This window comes from Phanerochaete carnosa (assembly GCF_000300595.1).
Source record: "Phanerochaete carnosa HHB-10118-sp unplaced genomic scaffold PHACAscaffold_14, whole genome shotgun sequence".
Taxonomy (NCBI): domain Eukaryota; kingdom Fungi; phylum Basidiomycota; class Agaricomycetes; order Polyporales; family Phanerochaetaceae; genus Phanerochaete; species Phanerochaete carnosa.
The window spans coordinates 327,472-339,794 of record NW_006767641.1 but is presented as its reverse complement, the minus strand read 5'-3'; the positions used below and the strand labels follow the sequence as shown (position 1 = coordinate 339,794).

The window sequence follows — 12,323 nt, the reverse complement described above, 5'->3', positions numbered from 1 at the left end:
CAAACTTAGTGTACAAGAATCTAGCAGGGCGGTGAGTATAATTGCAGGTCAAGGGCATAAGAAACACACTTTTTGCTATCTTTGACGGTGTCCCAGCTATCCGGAAGGTTGACGCCAGGTGTTGGACAGGCAGGACACTCAACCGCAAGCTTGCCTTTGGCTGTTCCCACTGACCCTGTTGGATTGTGTCCCCAACCTGCTCTCTTCAGCATTTTGAGATGCCACCATTCATGAACCATTTGAAAGATTGCCTTCTTCCTATAAATGGTGCCCTACGATCGGAGGATTTGGAGCAGTCATGTAGCTCACCATGAACGCTCAGTGGAAGGTGGTGCACAATGGCGCGTGATGTGATAGCATTCACGTAATCGCGTTTGATGCCAGTGTGGCTCTTCTTCATCTCTGCGGCTGCGTCTCCGTGCTCACCTTAGCAGGAGACCCTGTAGCTTTGTATATTGGGGCTCAGGACTCAGCTTCAGAGTTGCTATCTGGTCATCTCCCTTGATTTTACGACACAGAATGGTCTGCCACTCGCAGATACAGGTTGACATCGGGAACAACAGTACTCCAAGCAAGAAGCGACGAAAGCTCAAGAAGCTGGAAGAGAACGTGAACACCGCTTATGCCTCACAGTATGCAATGGAGACCTTCCAACCATGGTATGCGGAGCTCTGTTGGCATGACAGAAACATCATCATTGCCGCAGACCAGATGTCCTTCAAGTTGCACACCAGCATGCTTGAACAGCACTCAAGCGTCTTCAGCAAGCTGCTGGATGATACACAGGCCCGTCATAATTCTCCAGAACTTTTTGAAGGCTGCCGAATACTGCGTGTTGATGACAAGGGTGTGTATTTAGCTGAGTTTTTCTGGATTTTGTATGATGGTGGTGGGTGCGTACTCAAGCCTTCAAACATCATCTACTGTGCTCATCCGGCCTCTCGCAGAGGCTTCTTCGACTGGAGAAAGCCCATTGAAGTTACAGACTTACGACGAATCACACTTATTGCCATCAAGTACAAGGTTCAGCACATTATTGATGAAGCCGTCATTTGTCTGGAATACTTCTTCCCAACCTCTTTCAAGCCCGACCATTTCAACTCTGATTTCTACATAGGCGTTCATGAAGGGCATCTGGTGCATTGTCCTGAAGCTGCTGATGCTATTGGTGTTGCAGCACTAGTCAGAGCGATTGACCATGAGAATCCTCCTCTGTTTATCGTCATGGCCTTGTACCGTTGTACCAGTTTTGACGTGAAGACTCTCCTCAATTTACAATCTTATGATGAGGAGCTGGCTTCTGTTGATCTCTCTTCATGCCTCGGCGCCATCACCAGTCTGGAGACAACCATCTGGAAAGTCAGAGGCCCAGTTGCTGATGCTTTGGACAAGCCAATGTGCAGCAGCAAGGTTTGCCATAGCAGCATTGAAAAGCCTCATATGCGAATGGATCCGGATTGGCATGTTTTTGGGTCCTTACTCCCTCAGCTCGTGCGAACAAGAATTCTGGGTGCATGCAGAGAAACACCCCAACAAGAAGGTATGCAAGAGTTGCAAGGAAGGTTTGCTTAAGGCCATCAATGAGCGGCATCGTGAACTTTTTGCTGGCCTGGGAAGGATATTTGATATTTCCACTTGGCCTGCTGGCACCCATGCCCAAACTTGAGTGTTCTCGTACATCTCACTTATGCTATGACACTTGCCCTGCTAAAGACACTAATCAAACAGAGACTATCTCACATGGGGTTCAGTAGGGCTCCGTGGCATAGCAGACCATTTCCGGTCATAGTCGCTATTACAAAGCTTGTCCTGCAGAGGCTTTAAGTAATCAATAATCTTTCTTTTTTTTCTTTTCCTCTTCGTATTCTACCTACTTCCCCTCCCTCTCTTTTCTTCTAATCCTTTTCATTTTTCTCCGTTTGTTTACCCAGACCATAATGCAGAACCACACACAATCCTGTAGTATGACCCATGGTGGATGGGGCAAGATATCTTTTGCAGAAGACATATGAAACTTTGTACAGCTGTCGATGATCATTACTGTTCATACAAAAGACAATCATTAGCACATACAGCAAATCCTGGTTTTTCTCTATTTCCCTTGAGCTGTCATAGCCTCCGAACAAGATTCACAAAATGACCCAGGGAGCAAGGATGAGGACGGGGACAAGGAAGAGGGTGAGGATAGATGAAAGGAATCAGCCATCTGTTGACAGTACGGCATTTTTCCGCATCGATACTCAGACAATGCGTACTCGCCAAGCGAGATGTTTCAGTGGCTGGGGAAATAATAGGACGGCGACATCTTGCGGTGCCACGATGTGCAAACATGATTGCCCATGATAGCTGAGCGGCATCGCATTTATGCATCGATACTTCGTGAGATATCCACGAGAGGTGTTTGCAACCAATGCAAAGCACCTGCCAGTGGCGAGTAGAGCCGCATTGGGCACAGTCTCATAAATCTTCCTTCCGACATCCACGTCCTGTCCCTAGCGTTAATTTCTCTCCCTCTCCCCAGATAAGTCTCAGTCGCGCCTCTGAGCCACCAGTAAACAATCGTGACATCCTCACATCGTCCTCACCATCTCCAGACTCCATGTCCCTCCCATCGCGCCCGCACACTCGCGGCCAGCGCACGACAGCTTGCACCACAACCTCTATCGCCATCACCAATGTCGTTTGCGCCCGTAGCACTCGCGACGTCCCACCGCGTGGCTGTTCCTTCCTGCGTACGCTGTGCCAGAGTTCACATCTTCGTGTTGCAACGCAAGAGCGCGTGACGCGCGACGAGTGACTCGCGCTGTCAAGTCGGCCACTTCAGACCCTGGCCTGTTGTTGGCGCGTACGCGAACGGCCTTGGAAGAGCTCGTCGAGCTGGTAGCAAGGACAAACATCGTGCGAGGGATGGGCGGCGGGGGCGTGACAGGTGCAAGAAGTGACGTGAGAGTTGGTACGAGAATCTGTGACTCGGAAGCTGAAACGAGCCTACCCATTGATCATCTGTTGGATTTACATTATGTTTACAAGCGAAAGACGACCGTCATGTTGGTAGCACTTTAAATACAGAAACAAACCCCCCCCCCTCCCCCCAAATTTTCGGCGTACGTCATAAGCGTGTGGAATGCACCGATTTCAACCTCTGCCATATCCGTCGTGTCAATGTAATCTACATGGGTAATACATTCCGCCAAGCGGTTCAACTTTGACGGGAATAAGCCCATAACGCGGGTTATCCTGCCAAGGGTATGACAAAGCAGATCGCGTGTTGAAGCTCATCACGATGTATTAGTCCGCTTGAACGAACTCGACGTCGTCCTCTGCTGCCCGGTATCTGACGTTCCCTGCACGACAACGTCGCCCAGTCCAAGGAACTGATCAAAAATGTAGTCGTCCTTGCCGTACGCGTTAGCACCATCGCCAGCCTCGGTGACCATTTTGTCGAACAGCTTCAAGAGCACCTTGTGACTGTCCAGCACACGCCTCGGCTTAGCCACCTCCGCCGCCTGCGGTCTTTGCTCCTGCTCGCGCGCTCGCACCGCCGGCAGCGGCTCGCCGTCATCGCCGTCGAGGTTCACAGAAAACTTGCGGACGATGGATGATACCGCGCGGTGCCCAAACTGCTGCGTCTCATTCGGATCGAATGGTGGCTTCACATAGTGCGGCTTGAGCGCCTCGAAGTCGACCGCGCGATAGTGTTCCTGCAAGAGTGCGTACGCATCACTGAGGAACCGTGCCAGAATTGAGTCCTCGTTCCGTAAGATGATCGGTGGTTTACCGTTCTCGATAAGCAATAGCTTTTGCCGGCCGCCGGTGTAGCGACCGTCGGCACCGCGCAGCTGCTGGTAGAAGATGCTCCTGACCTCTTCAGCAAGCCCCTTGTTCGCGTAGTTGGCACCCCTGATGTTCTTTGGCGTGCGCTCCATGCCATCGAGTCTCGACGAGCAGAAGTGCTGGTGGAAACGGTAGGCCATTATGAGGATGACGTAGATGAAAGACTCTAGATCATCTGCGACCTCTGGTGGCTTAGTGGGATGCGTCAAAGTAAGGGCAGATAGATAAGGCCAAGTGCCCTAACAAGACGAGCAGGCAGTCAGCAAGCTGACTCGTGGACGAAGGCATTGTCTGGTACTTACCGAGACGCCAGCCTTCTCTCGAGCCCGGTTCCCGAAGTCTTCTTTGTACTTGCACAAATCCCAGTCATTCAAAAAGGCTTCGTTGTCGCGTACATTTATCATAATGTTATTCGCACTGACGTCCCGGTGGAGAATGTTTGCCTTATTCCAGGCCTCCATATGAGCTAGGATCATGCGTCAGCTGCAGATTCGCAAGGTGCTGATGACATACACACCTATCAGTGCATATATGCACGCTTCGAAAAGTTGGACAGTGCCTGCGTATGTCTCGAGGGGCCTCCCGACCTCTTCGACGACGATACGTGTGTGGATGCGCATGAGCGCTGGTTGCTTCGACGGCGGCGCCAGGTACCTCTGTGTCTTCGTGTACTGGGGACTCCGCAGCATGCCGCAAACATCGCCGCCAGCGATCGGCGTTGCTATACACCGCACGCCGTTCTTGTGTAGACGCGTGTAGACATCGAGCTCGCTGCGCCGGACGCTCGAGCGCCACTGGTCCTTCAGGAAGCAGAAGTCCTTTTTCCAGAGATCAAACGCGATGTAGCCGCGTGTGCAACGACCCACTGGCACACCATGCCCTGCGATGAGCTTGCTAATGAGGAATGCTCTCTCGGAAGGCCCCTTCTTGTCTTCCTTCGGTTTTATGTTATCGCGCTCTTTCGGTTTTGTAAAATGAACCGCAGGACATGTAACCTGAACGAAATATTATTAGGTTTATCCTGCGTTCACGCGGAAACACACCTTGTAGATGGGATAGAACCGCGTGTTATCTAACATATCGCTGCGTGCCCTCATGAGGTCGACGTTCCGAGAGGTATAGGATCTGAGCAGCTGGATGTCCTCCTCAGACGCCTTGGTGACAGTCTCGTCGTAGCCCGACCATTTGTCTGGGATGTTTCCGAGGCAGTAGAGCAGGTCATAGAAGTCGTCGGGGTCGTCGACGAGGTTGACGGCATCGGTCATGACACAACCGGCTTGGTCCCAGCGGAAAGCGCGAACCCACTCGCCCGAGATGTAGAAACTTATGACGTGCAGCCGGTGCTGACGGTGCATGATTTGCGCCGCGTACTTGGCGTGCTGTGCTCGCGCTTTGTTCCCCTTGTCCGAGTTGTGGAAGTCCCCGGCTGCCGAGCGGGGTATGATCTTCTCTTCCTGCGCCGCGGCGGGGGGCGGCATCTCAACAGCCTCTTCTAGAGGTGCGGCTGCAGGAGCAGCACTATCGGCGTCGACGGGCTGCAAGTTTTGGCGTCCGTAGGTCTCGCTTTTGGCAGAAGCTCGTGTCAGAGGTCTGCTTGGCTGTCGCACACCGGCGGCCGTCTTGGCCTTCTGGGGAATGATCACTACGGCCTGAGATGTCGTCCGTCTGCCGTCCCATTTCCCGGGACCAGCTTTCGCCTGAGGCTCTTCGTGCGTCTCCCCCGCACCTCGAGTGTTCGTCACCTTCTGTCTTTTGTTCGCTCGGGGTTGGCTACGAGGCTTGAAGGAGAAGCCTGCTTCGGTGTCGTCCGCTTTGACCTCGACGGGTGCAATCATGTATGCCCACGCACAGCGCGCAGCGTCGGGGTTCTTCTTTAGGTCGCTATGCTGCAGCAGATAGGCATTCTGAGCCTCTGGATCATCATCGCCGGGGTACAGTGCGATGTCGGGCTTGCTGTCGAAAGCGCCGCTCTCGCAATGGTTGGCAGTAACATAAAATCTTGCCTTCGTGCTGGTCATGCTGAGGACAGAGTTGAAAGTTCTATGCTATTCCATGAAAGGTCACAAGATAGCTTACTATGAACGAAGGTAGGACGCACAATAATTAGATACATCGGGCCCTCAGCTCTCCGACCGGGCTTGGGTTTGGGGCTGTCAGTGACCGCCAACGTTTTGCCCTTTTGCACGCTACCGCCGCCGCCGAACTCTTCCCCCAACGCGTCCCCGACGTGGCTGACGGAATCGTCGTCGTCCTCATGCGGTGAATCGCGTATGTCTGCGGGGGCCGCGGCACTACCACTCTCCTCGGTACGCCCTCCACCCATACGAGATGACCCAACAGCGGGCGTTCCATCCAACGGTGTTCCCGGTTTCGCTACCACAGCCTGCTCGACAGCCTTGATCTTCTCGCGGTTAGCCGCAGGTCGCGGGACGGCGCTGCGGAGTGGCTCAATGCTGACAATTCGCGCCCTCTGCGCTGCAGTGAGGCAAGACCCCGGGACAAAATTCTTTCGGAACTGCTTCATCGTCAGCAGAACGTACTGCAGGTCCATGATTGCGTTGATCTGCTCCTCGTAGGCCTCTCCCTTGAACAGGTTCTTATTTGGTAGAATGAGCGGACGGGGAGGGCCGCAGTTTCTCTCCGTGTTCTGGGAGCACGGATCCACTTTTCCTTTCTCGTTGTGGATAACGCCGCTGTATTTTTGAAAATAAATAAGCCCGTCGCGTTCGAGGGTTTCAATCTGACTGCGACGGGCTGGATCTGATTCAAGCAGCTCGTTGTGGTCGGAAAACGGTGGTAGAACAGGGACAAGCCCGTCGTCGTCCAAGTCCCCTGGACCAAGCTCGGTGGAAATCTCTGGGGTAAGGTGAAGCTCCATGGCAAGGTACGGGGGTCAAGGGCACGCACGAGCTCAGCGTTTCCGATTCCCCTCTTTGGAATCGGCTTACCACATCATCGCCAGATACTACTGTAGCGATATGACCAAAAGATCAGGTCACGGTCACCGGGCCTCTGAACAGGCCGGGGTTGAACTGGTGGTCACGGTCACGATAAGCTGATGAACCGGTTGCGAATTAGCGTGACTCGGGCGCTTTTCAATATATTCGGTATTTTTCCCCCGAATTTTGATTGTCGCACAAGGTCAATGTTGTCTTCGGAGCACACGATTAGCCCATGAACTACTCAACTAGAACTACATATGTCGCAAGAATTATCCTCCCCCTCGTCAGTTTCGTGTGCACGGTCCGTGTTATCAGGCCAGTCATCACCTAGGACGGCCTTGGCAAGGGCAACCAACGTGTCATCCACTGCACGAGGATATCCAGGGGGAGGTACACTGTTAGAACGTGCTCCTTGGCAATATACATGGGGTAATGCTCGCATCGGGGCAATAGTCCCGGCAGTCACAGATATCCGAATATACCGCTTCGTCCTCGCGCGTGCGAAGGTGCGAGAGTTGATCTGCAAGACGGGTCAGAGACTGCAGGACCAGGAGGACACGCGTCCGCCACTTACATGCACCTAGATGACCTCGTTCGCGTCCAGCTACTCAAAACTTTCTATTAGCTGAACGTCTCGTATCCGAGGTGCTGCTCCATGAAGCTCAGAAACACCTGAAAATCCATCAGGGGCGGCACTTGTACGAAGGAGGTGGCGAGGAAGACGTAGGCGAGGGATCACTCGAGATGATGGTTCGTGAGGCGCGAGATCGCCTTGCAACACCTGTTACGGGCATTTCAGCATCCGAGACAGCCCTCGGAGAGGAGAGTGGAGAGGACTCACCAGTCATATCCGATGGCGATGATCTTCTCAAGCTTCTCGGCATCCAAGACATCGCCGATGTCTTTCGATATTAGGTTCGGGACGTACGCCGCAGGGTCGATGGACTTGTTGGCCCCGCCATACCCGAGCGTGCCCAAGGCAAGCACGCCGTAACTCTTGTCGTTCAAGCGAGACAAATGTGGCGCCAGTCGTGAGACGTGGATGGAGAGCCACGGCAGAACAATAGGATCGGCTTGGAGGACTGGGGAGGGGAAGTGCAGTAGCGGTATGCCAGGCCGCGAGAGGTGACAAGGTCCTTGTACAGCGATGCATCCATGAGATGATGATATCGATGGTAGGGAGAGAGTAGTGAACTAGCCTGCGTATTTATGCGGCGTAAAGGCCGGCAATGAGACGATTTCGGACCAGCCGAGACTTGGCCAGGAAATTCGCGGACAGGGAACCGGGATTTCTTTTCTTCTTTTCTGTGGAAAATGCAGGAAGAGGCTGCAGTCAGATACACCAACGCTCAGCGCGAGCAGCGATGCAGGGTTCAGAGCAGACTTACCGCCACTTCGGGGTCGCTGAGAAGAAAATCGCCATCCCACGGTCTGGTTAGAGTTTGAGCTGTCGGGCGCTCTGGCCAGGGTTCGCTTGATGGGCGCTCTTGAGGACGGCTTGCGGAGGGGCGAGGACGGTACCACCGCCGACGGTATCAACTTCGATACACGGCATTGAGGCGTCATAAGTAGGTCCTTGCCGCTATTCATTCTGCAGTGAGCGCGGGTAAGCGATGAATATTGGTACAGTTCGGGCTCTTGTACGACTGGCAAGGAACTAAGACGTGGACGCGATATCTATATAGAAGGCATCAGCTGCCACATCTCCCGTACGTACGGAGATCACTAACTTACCGGCCGACTGTCGTGGTAACGATGCCAGATCCACTTCTCAAGGCCGAGAGCAATCTCGTCCGCATGAGAGAGAATACACCAGTGGTCTGCGTTACACTTATTTATAGTCACGCTATGCTTGCTGAACACCTCCTGCGTAAAGGACGCGTAGCCGATCTTGAGAAGGCAGGCATAGTCGCGCTTCGCCGCGCCAAAATAGATTTGCGCATTGGCCGGCGGGAAATTTGCACTCTGCCGGTACCTCTGCAACAAACCACTTGCATCAGCCACAGCGAGTGAATATCTCCGCGGGAATTTGGAGGCGCACGCTGGTTGTCCTTGGCGGGCACCTGGCTCGTTGCGATCTTCGCCTAACATGTCGGCGCCGCAAAGCCGCTGCGCATGGACGTCTCCCCGCGTCTTCCTCGGACAGTTAAGCTGGCCGGAGTAAGGCGAAGTTGTCGAGCAGACTCTGCTCGAGCGCGCCCGTCGGAGCCAGGAGGTCTTTCCAAATCTCAGGGTTGTACGGAACATATGACGTTGCCGAACGAATCAATCTGCGGAGCGCGTCAGTGAATGCAAGATGGGACAGGCACGCGTCGACCACCTACCTGCGCCTGGATGACCGTGCTTTCGAGACCATGTTCGTGCCCATCACGTCGTCAATGCGTGCTGTGAAACGAATATACAGCGTGCGGCCGGCCATGGCACGCTTGACGCTTCAGAGTTCGGCGAAGCGAGAGGCCCTCGGGGCTCTCGATCCACCCGGATATTACGACCCAAAATGACCCAAGGCTAGTCCCACTATCCAGCCAAATTGTCACCAAACTTGGCAGCTTTGGGTGAAAATATCACGTGGTAGGTCAAAATTACCATCTACATCCGAGACCAGAGGGGATTGTCCTCCTACGCATCATCCGGATATGGGGTACCTTGGACCCGGGCTAGTCTACCTAGGGAATATCCGAGGGCCATATCTGCGCTAATAGCCAACCAATAGATAAGAAGCGCCAAGAAATGAGAACGAGCCGCAGAATGACAAGTAGCGTGGGGAGAGAGAGCAGTGGTAAAAACAAATGATGCGAGATGTCTCGCCAAGGCCTTGACATTAAGGGTGTCAGTTATGAATAAGAGGGGATGGGGCAGAAGGGAGAGACAAACCTAGTTATCGTCGTATTCGAAGCAGAGGTTGGCACAGGGGAACTGGGCACTGATGATCTCCCAGAGCCAGTACATCGGCGAACCGAACGTGATGTCGGAGGAATAGGTTAGACCGGTGCCACTGGTGAAGAGGGCAACGAACTTGCGAGGGCATCGACGATGATGGATCCAGAGTCCCCCCCCCTGGAGAACGGACCGGAGTCGTTGTCATAGGAATAGACTGCTGCTTCCACCGAATCGCGGCTGCTTGGGACGAAGTAGCGGCGGACATGAGACTCAAAACCATTGAAACAACCAATCGTGGCGAGCATGGTGAGGCCACGTTTAATAACGTATCGCATGGATTGCCCTTGTGGTCTCTGCTGCCTCGGGGCTCGAGGAGACGATCAACTGAATAAACAAAGTCGAATGGCGCACCGATGCGAGGGTACATCAGGCTGATGAACTTGCCGGCGTCGATCTCAGGGCCTGAGATATGAACAGTTAGAGTAGACGCCTTTAGCTAGACGGATCGGCACGCACCTGTGTCGAGCACGTTCCCCCTGAAGTTCTGCGAACACCTCTTCTCGTCGAGCTTGGTGACGCAAACATCCTTCGTATAACCGTGAGGAGTGGTAGAGACACTGACGGGCAGCCGGATTTGTTGTGCTCGCCGAACCAGGCTACGTACTTCTGTTCTGTATCGGGTGAGCACGGAAGGACAGGCACGACCAACAAGCCGATGTCGCGGTGACCAATAACGCGGCGCGCGCTGGTGCGCAACACAATGTGGAGGATTGCCGAGGGGCTGTGGGAGATATGTTGCTCTTGCCCTGCGACTTCCTGCGGGACCAGGCAACGACGCTCGCCCTTATCACCTCCTCTGCGGAAGACATCCCAGAGGTTACATGTCCGTTGGCAGCTGCAGAACTTGGAGACGGCGGAGTCCAGAGCGCGATAGTGGATGAAGATCTGACAGATGATGATAACCGGAACTCCACGAGGGCCAGGGACTCGTTGAGCTTAGCCGACTCCAGCGAGGGCCGACCCAGAAGGGACGTCGGACCCGCCGTATGCGATAGTGGGCACCTAGGAAGTGTGATGCTTGTGAGCTCAGGCCGCGAGACTACGTGTAACCAACGGGTGTCATCGGGCCACGGGCCACGGGCCGCGACGTGCTCAGCGTGTCCGGTTGCGAGCGGCTGTGAGCGAAATGTGCCCGTATAAGGTGGTCGGCGGCGTGCGCACTGATCAGCCATGGCCGCGGTGGTGATGACGCGGGCGAACTGTTGGGCGTTCCGGCCAGGATTCGCTTGATGAGCGCTCTTGAGACCAAGCACATCGAGGACGGCTTCTTGGGGAGCGGGAATGGTACCACCGCCGACGGTACCAACTTTGATGCACGGCATTGAGACGATAAGTAGATCTTCACCGCTGTTCGTTCTGCGGCGAGCGCAGGTAAGCGACGAATGTCGGTAAAGTCAGGCTCTTTACTCACGGTTCCACAACTGTCATGCAGTTAGAGCTCTCGACGTTCTGCGCAAGGTCGTGACCAGCCGCCAGGGAGATAGCGGTCAGAATATTGGCTGCATGGGCATTGAACCCTCCGACCGAGTCAGCCGTCGCACTACTGACGACGCTCTTCTTGGTATTCAGGTTGCACAGCACCTCGATGGTCGTCTTCAAGACAGTCTTGACGATCTTGCCGGGAATGATGGCCTCGGCGACGATGCTCTTGCTATGGCCTCCAATCCAATTGATCGCGGCGGGCTTCTTGTCTGTACAGTAGCTGCCCGAAAGCATGAGGACGACCACCTCCGGGAACTCCTTGCTCAAGAGCTCGAGTGCCTTCTCCGTCGCATGCGAGATCGTATTCGTACCCATCGCGTCGCCAGTGCGGGTCGTCGAACCGAACGCGCAACGTGTGACCGGCCATGGCACACTTGACGCTCTGGAGCGTAGCGAAGCGGGAGGGTAGACTCGAAGGCCTCCTTGGCAATGGCATGGCCCTCAGAGTTCTCGATCCATACGCGAGCGGCGGCGGCCTGCACATTGTTCGGGAGGTCGATGGCAGGTTCGCGGATCATGCCATCGTAGGTGACAATGGTAGTGTCACCTTCGCCGGAATTGAGCGCCTTGCATCCGTGCGAGGTCGAAGCAGCGAGTGCGCCCTCGGCGGTGGCCATGAGAACGGGATGCCTTTCGCCGTTGATCTTCAGAGGGCCAGCAATACCAAGTGAGATGCGCACGTAACCGATGATGTGGAGACATTCGACTGCTCAAGTGTCTTGGTCCTCGAAGCACGAGCTGTTGCTAGGTCACTACGAGTTATCTTTGAGTAATATAAATCTGCGTGCTTACAGATCAATGCACGACGGATCGTGATCACCCTGTCGAAATCTCCAAGCATCTCCTCAAGTGCGTGCGCGGCGATCTTGCCATTATGGACCAAAAGGATTACCTCTTCGTCCGTAAGCAGCAATAGGCTCGTAAATGCTGGGCGAGAACCGTCCTCGAATATGAAGATAATTTCGTCGAGCGGTCGGGTCAGGTCGGGTCGTTGCGAGCACGCTCGGCATAGGCTACAGCTTCGATAAGGAAATGCTCCCTCTCAAGCTTCGCGATGACAGTGATGAGATCAACTGGGATGCTGAGGATTGATAGCTTGTGCTCCTTGGCAGGACCGTCGAGAAG

The 12,323-nt window shown here is 54.3% G+C and overlaps 6 protein-coding genes across 6 annotated transcripts; 1 reads left to right on the top strand and 5 right to left on the bottom strand.

Annotated features, from left to right (window-relative positions):
• Positions 1-89: 89 nt before the first annotated feature.
• Positions 90-260, bottom strand: PHACADRAFT_58459 (uncharacterized protein; the record flags this gene model as incomplete). The annotated part of the gene is made up of 1 exon (XM_007401988.1): positions 90-260. A coding segment is annotated over one exon (171 nt), but the record flags the coding sequence as incomplete, so codon positions are not given.
• A 259-nt stretch (positions 261-519) lies between these two features.
• Positions 520-1,196, top strand: PHACADRAFT_201697 (uncharacterized protein; the record flags this gene model as incomplete). Its single annotated transcript, XM_007401987.1, has 3 exons — positions 520-893; positions 948-1,119; positions 1,188-1,196. The coding sequence occupies 3 exons, from the start codon at positions 520-522 to the stop codon at positions 1,194-1,196; spliced, it is 555 nt and encodes a 184-aa protein (XP_007402049.1).
• Positions 1,197-3,278: 2,082 nt separating this feature from the next.
• Positions 3,279-6,712, bottom strand: PHACADRAFT_201696 (uncharacterized protein; the record flags this gene model as incomplete). Its single annotated transcript, XM_007401986.1, has 5 exons — positions 3,279-4,073; positions 4,137-4,300; positions 4,352-4,829; positions 4,878-5,879; positions 5,933-6,712. The coding sequence occupies 5 exons, from the start codon at positions 6,710-6,712 to the stop codon at positions 3,279-3,281; spliced, it is 3,219 nt and encodes a 1,072-aa protein (XP_007402048.1).
• A 799-nt stretch (positions 6,713-7,511) lies between these two features.
• On the bottom strand, positions 7,512-8,867 carry PHACADRAFT_201695 (uncharacterized protein; the record flags this gene model as incomplete). Its single annotated transcript, XM_007401985.1, has 4 exons — positions 7,512-7,557; positions 7,618-7,858; positions 8,165-8,453; positions 8,511-8,867. 4 exons carry the CDS (start codon positions 8,865-8,867, stop codon positions 7,512-7,514), a joined length of 933 nt encoding a protein of 310 aa, XP_007402047.1.
• A 55-nt stretch (positions 8,868-8,922) lies between these two features.
• On the bottom strand, positions 8,923-9,195 carry PHACADRAFT_201694 (uncharacterized protein; the record flags this gene model as incomplete). Its single annotated transcript, XM_007401984.1, has 2 exons — positions 8,923-9,046; positions 9,101-9,195. The coding sequence occupies 2 exons, from the start codon at positions 9,193-9,195 to the stop codon at positions 8,923-8,925; spliced, it is 219 nt and encodes a 72-aa protein (XP_007402046.1).
• A 455-nt stretch (positions 9,196-9,650) lies between these two features.
• PHACADRAFT_201693 (uncharacterized protein) lies at positions 9,651-11,815 on the bottom strand (the record flags this gene model as incomplete). Its single annotated transcript, XM_007401983.1, has 6 exons — positions 9,651-9,791; positions 9,847-10,118; positions 10,173-10,242; positions 10,508-11,072; positions 11,128-11,480; positions 11,540-11,815. The coding sequence occupies 6 exons, from the start codon at positions 11,813-11,815 to the stop codon at positions 9,651-9,653; spliced, it is 1,677 nt and encodes a 558-aa protein (XP_007402045.1).
• Positions 11,816-12,323: the final 508 nt, after the last annotated feature.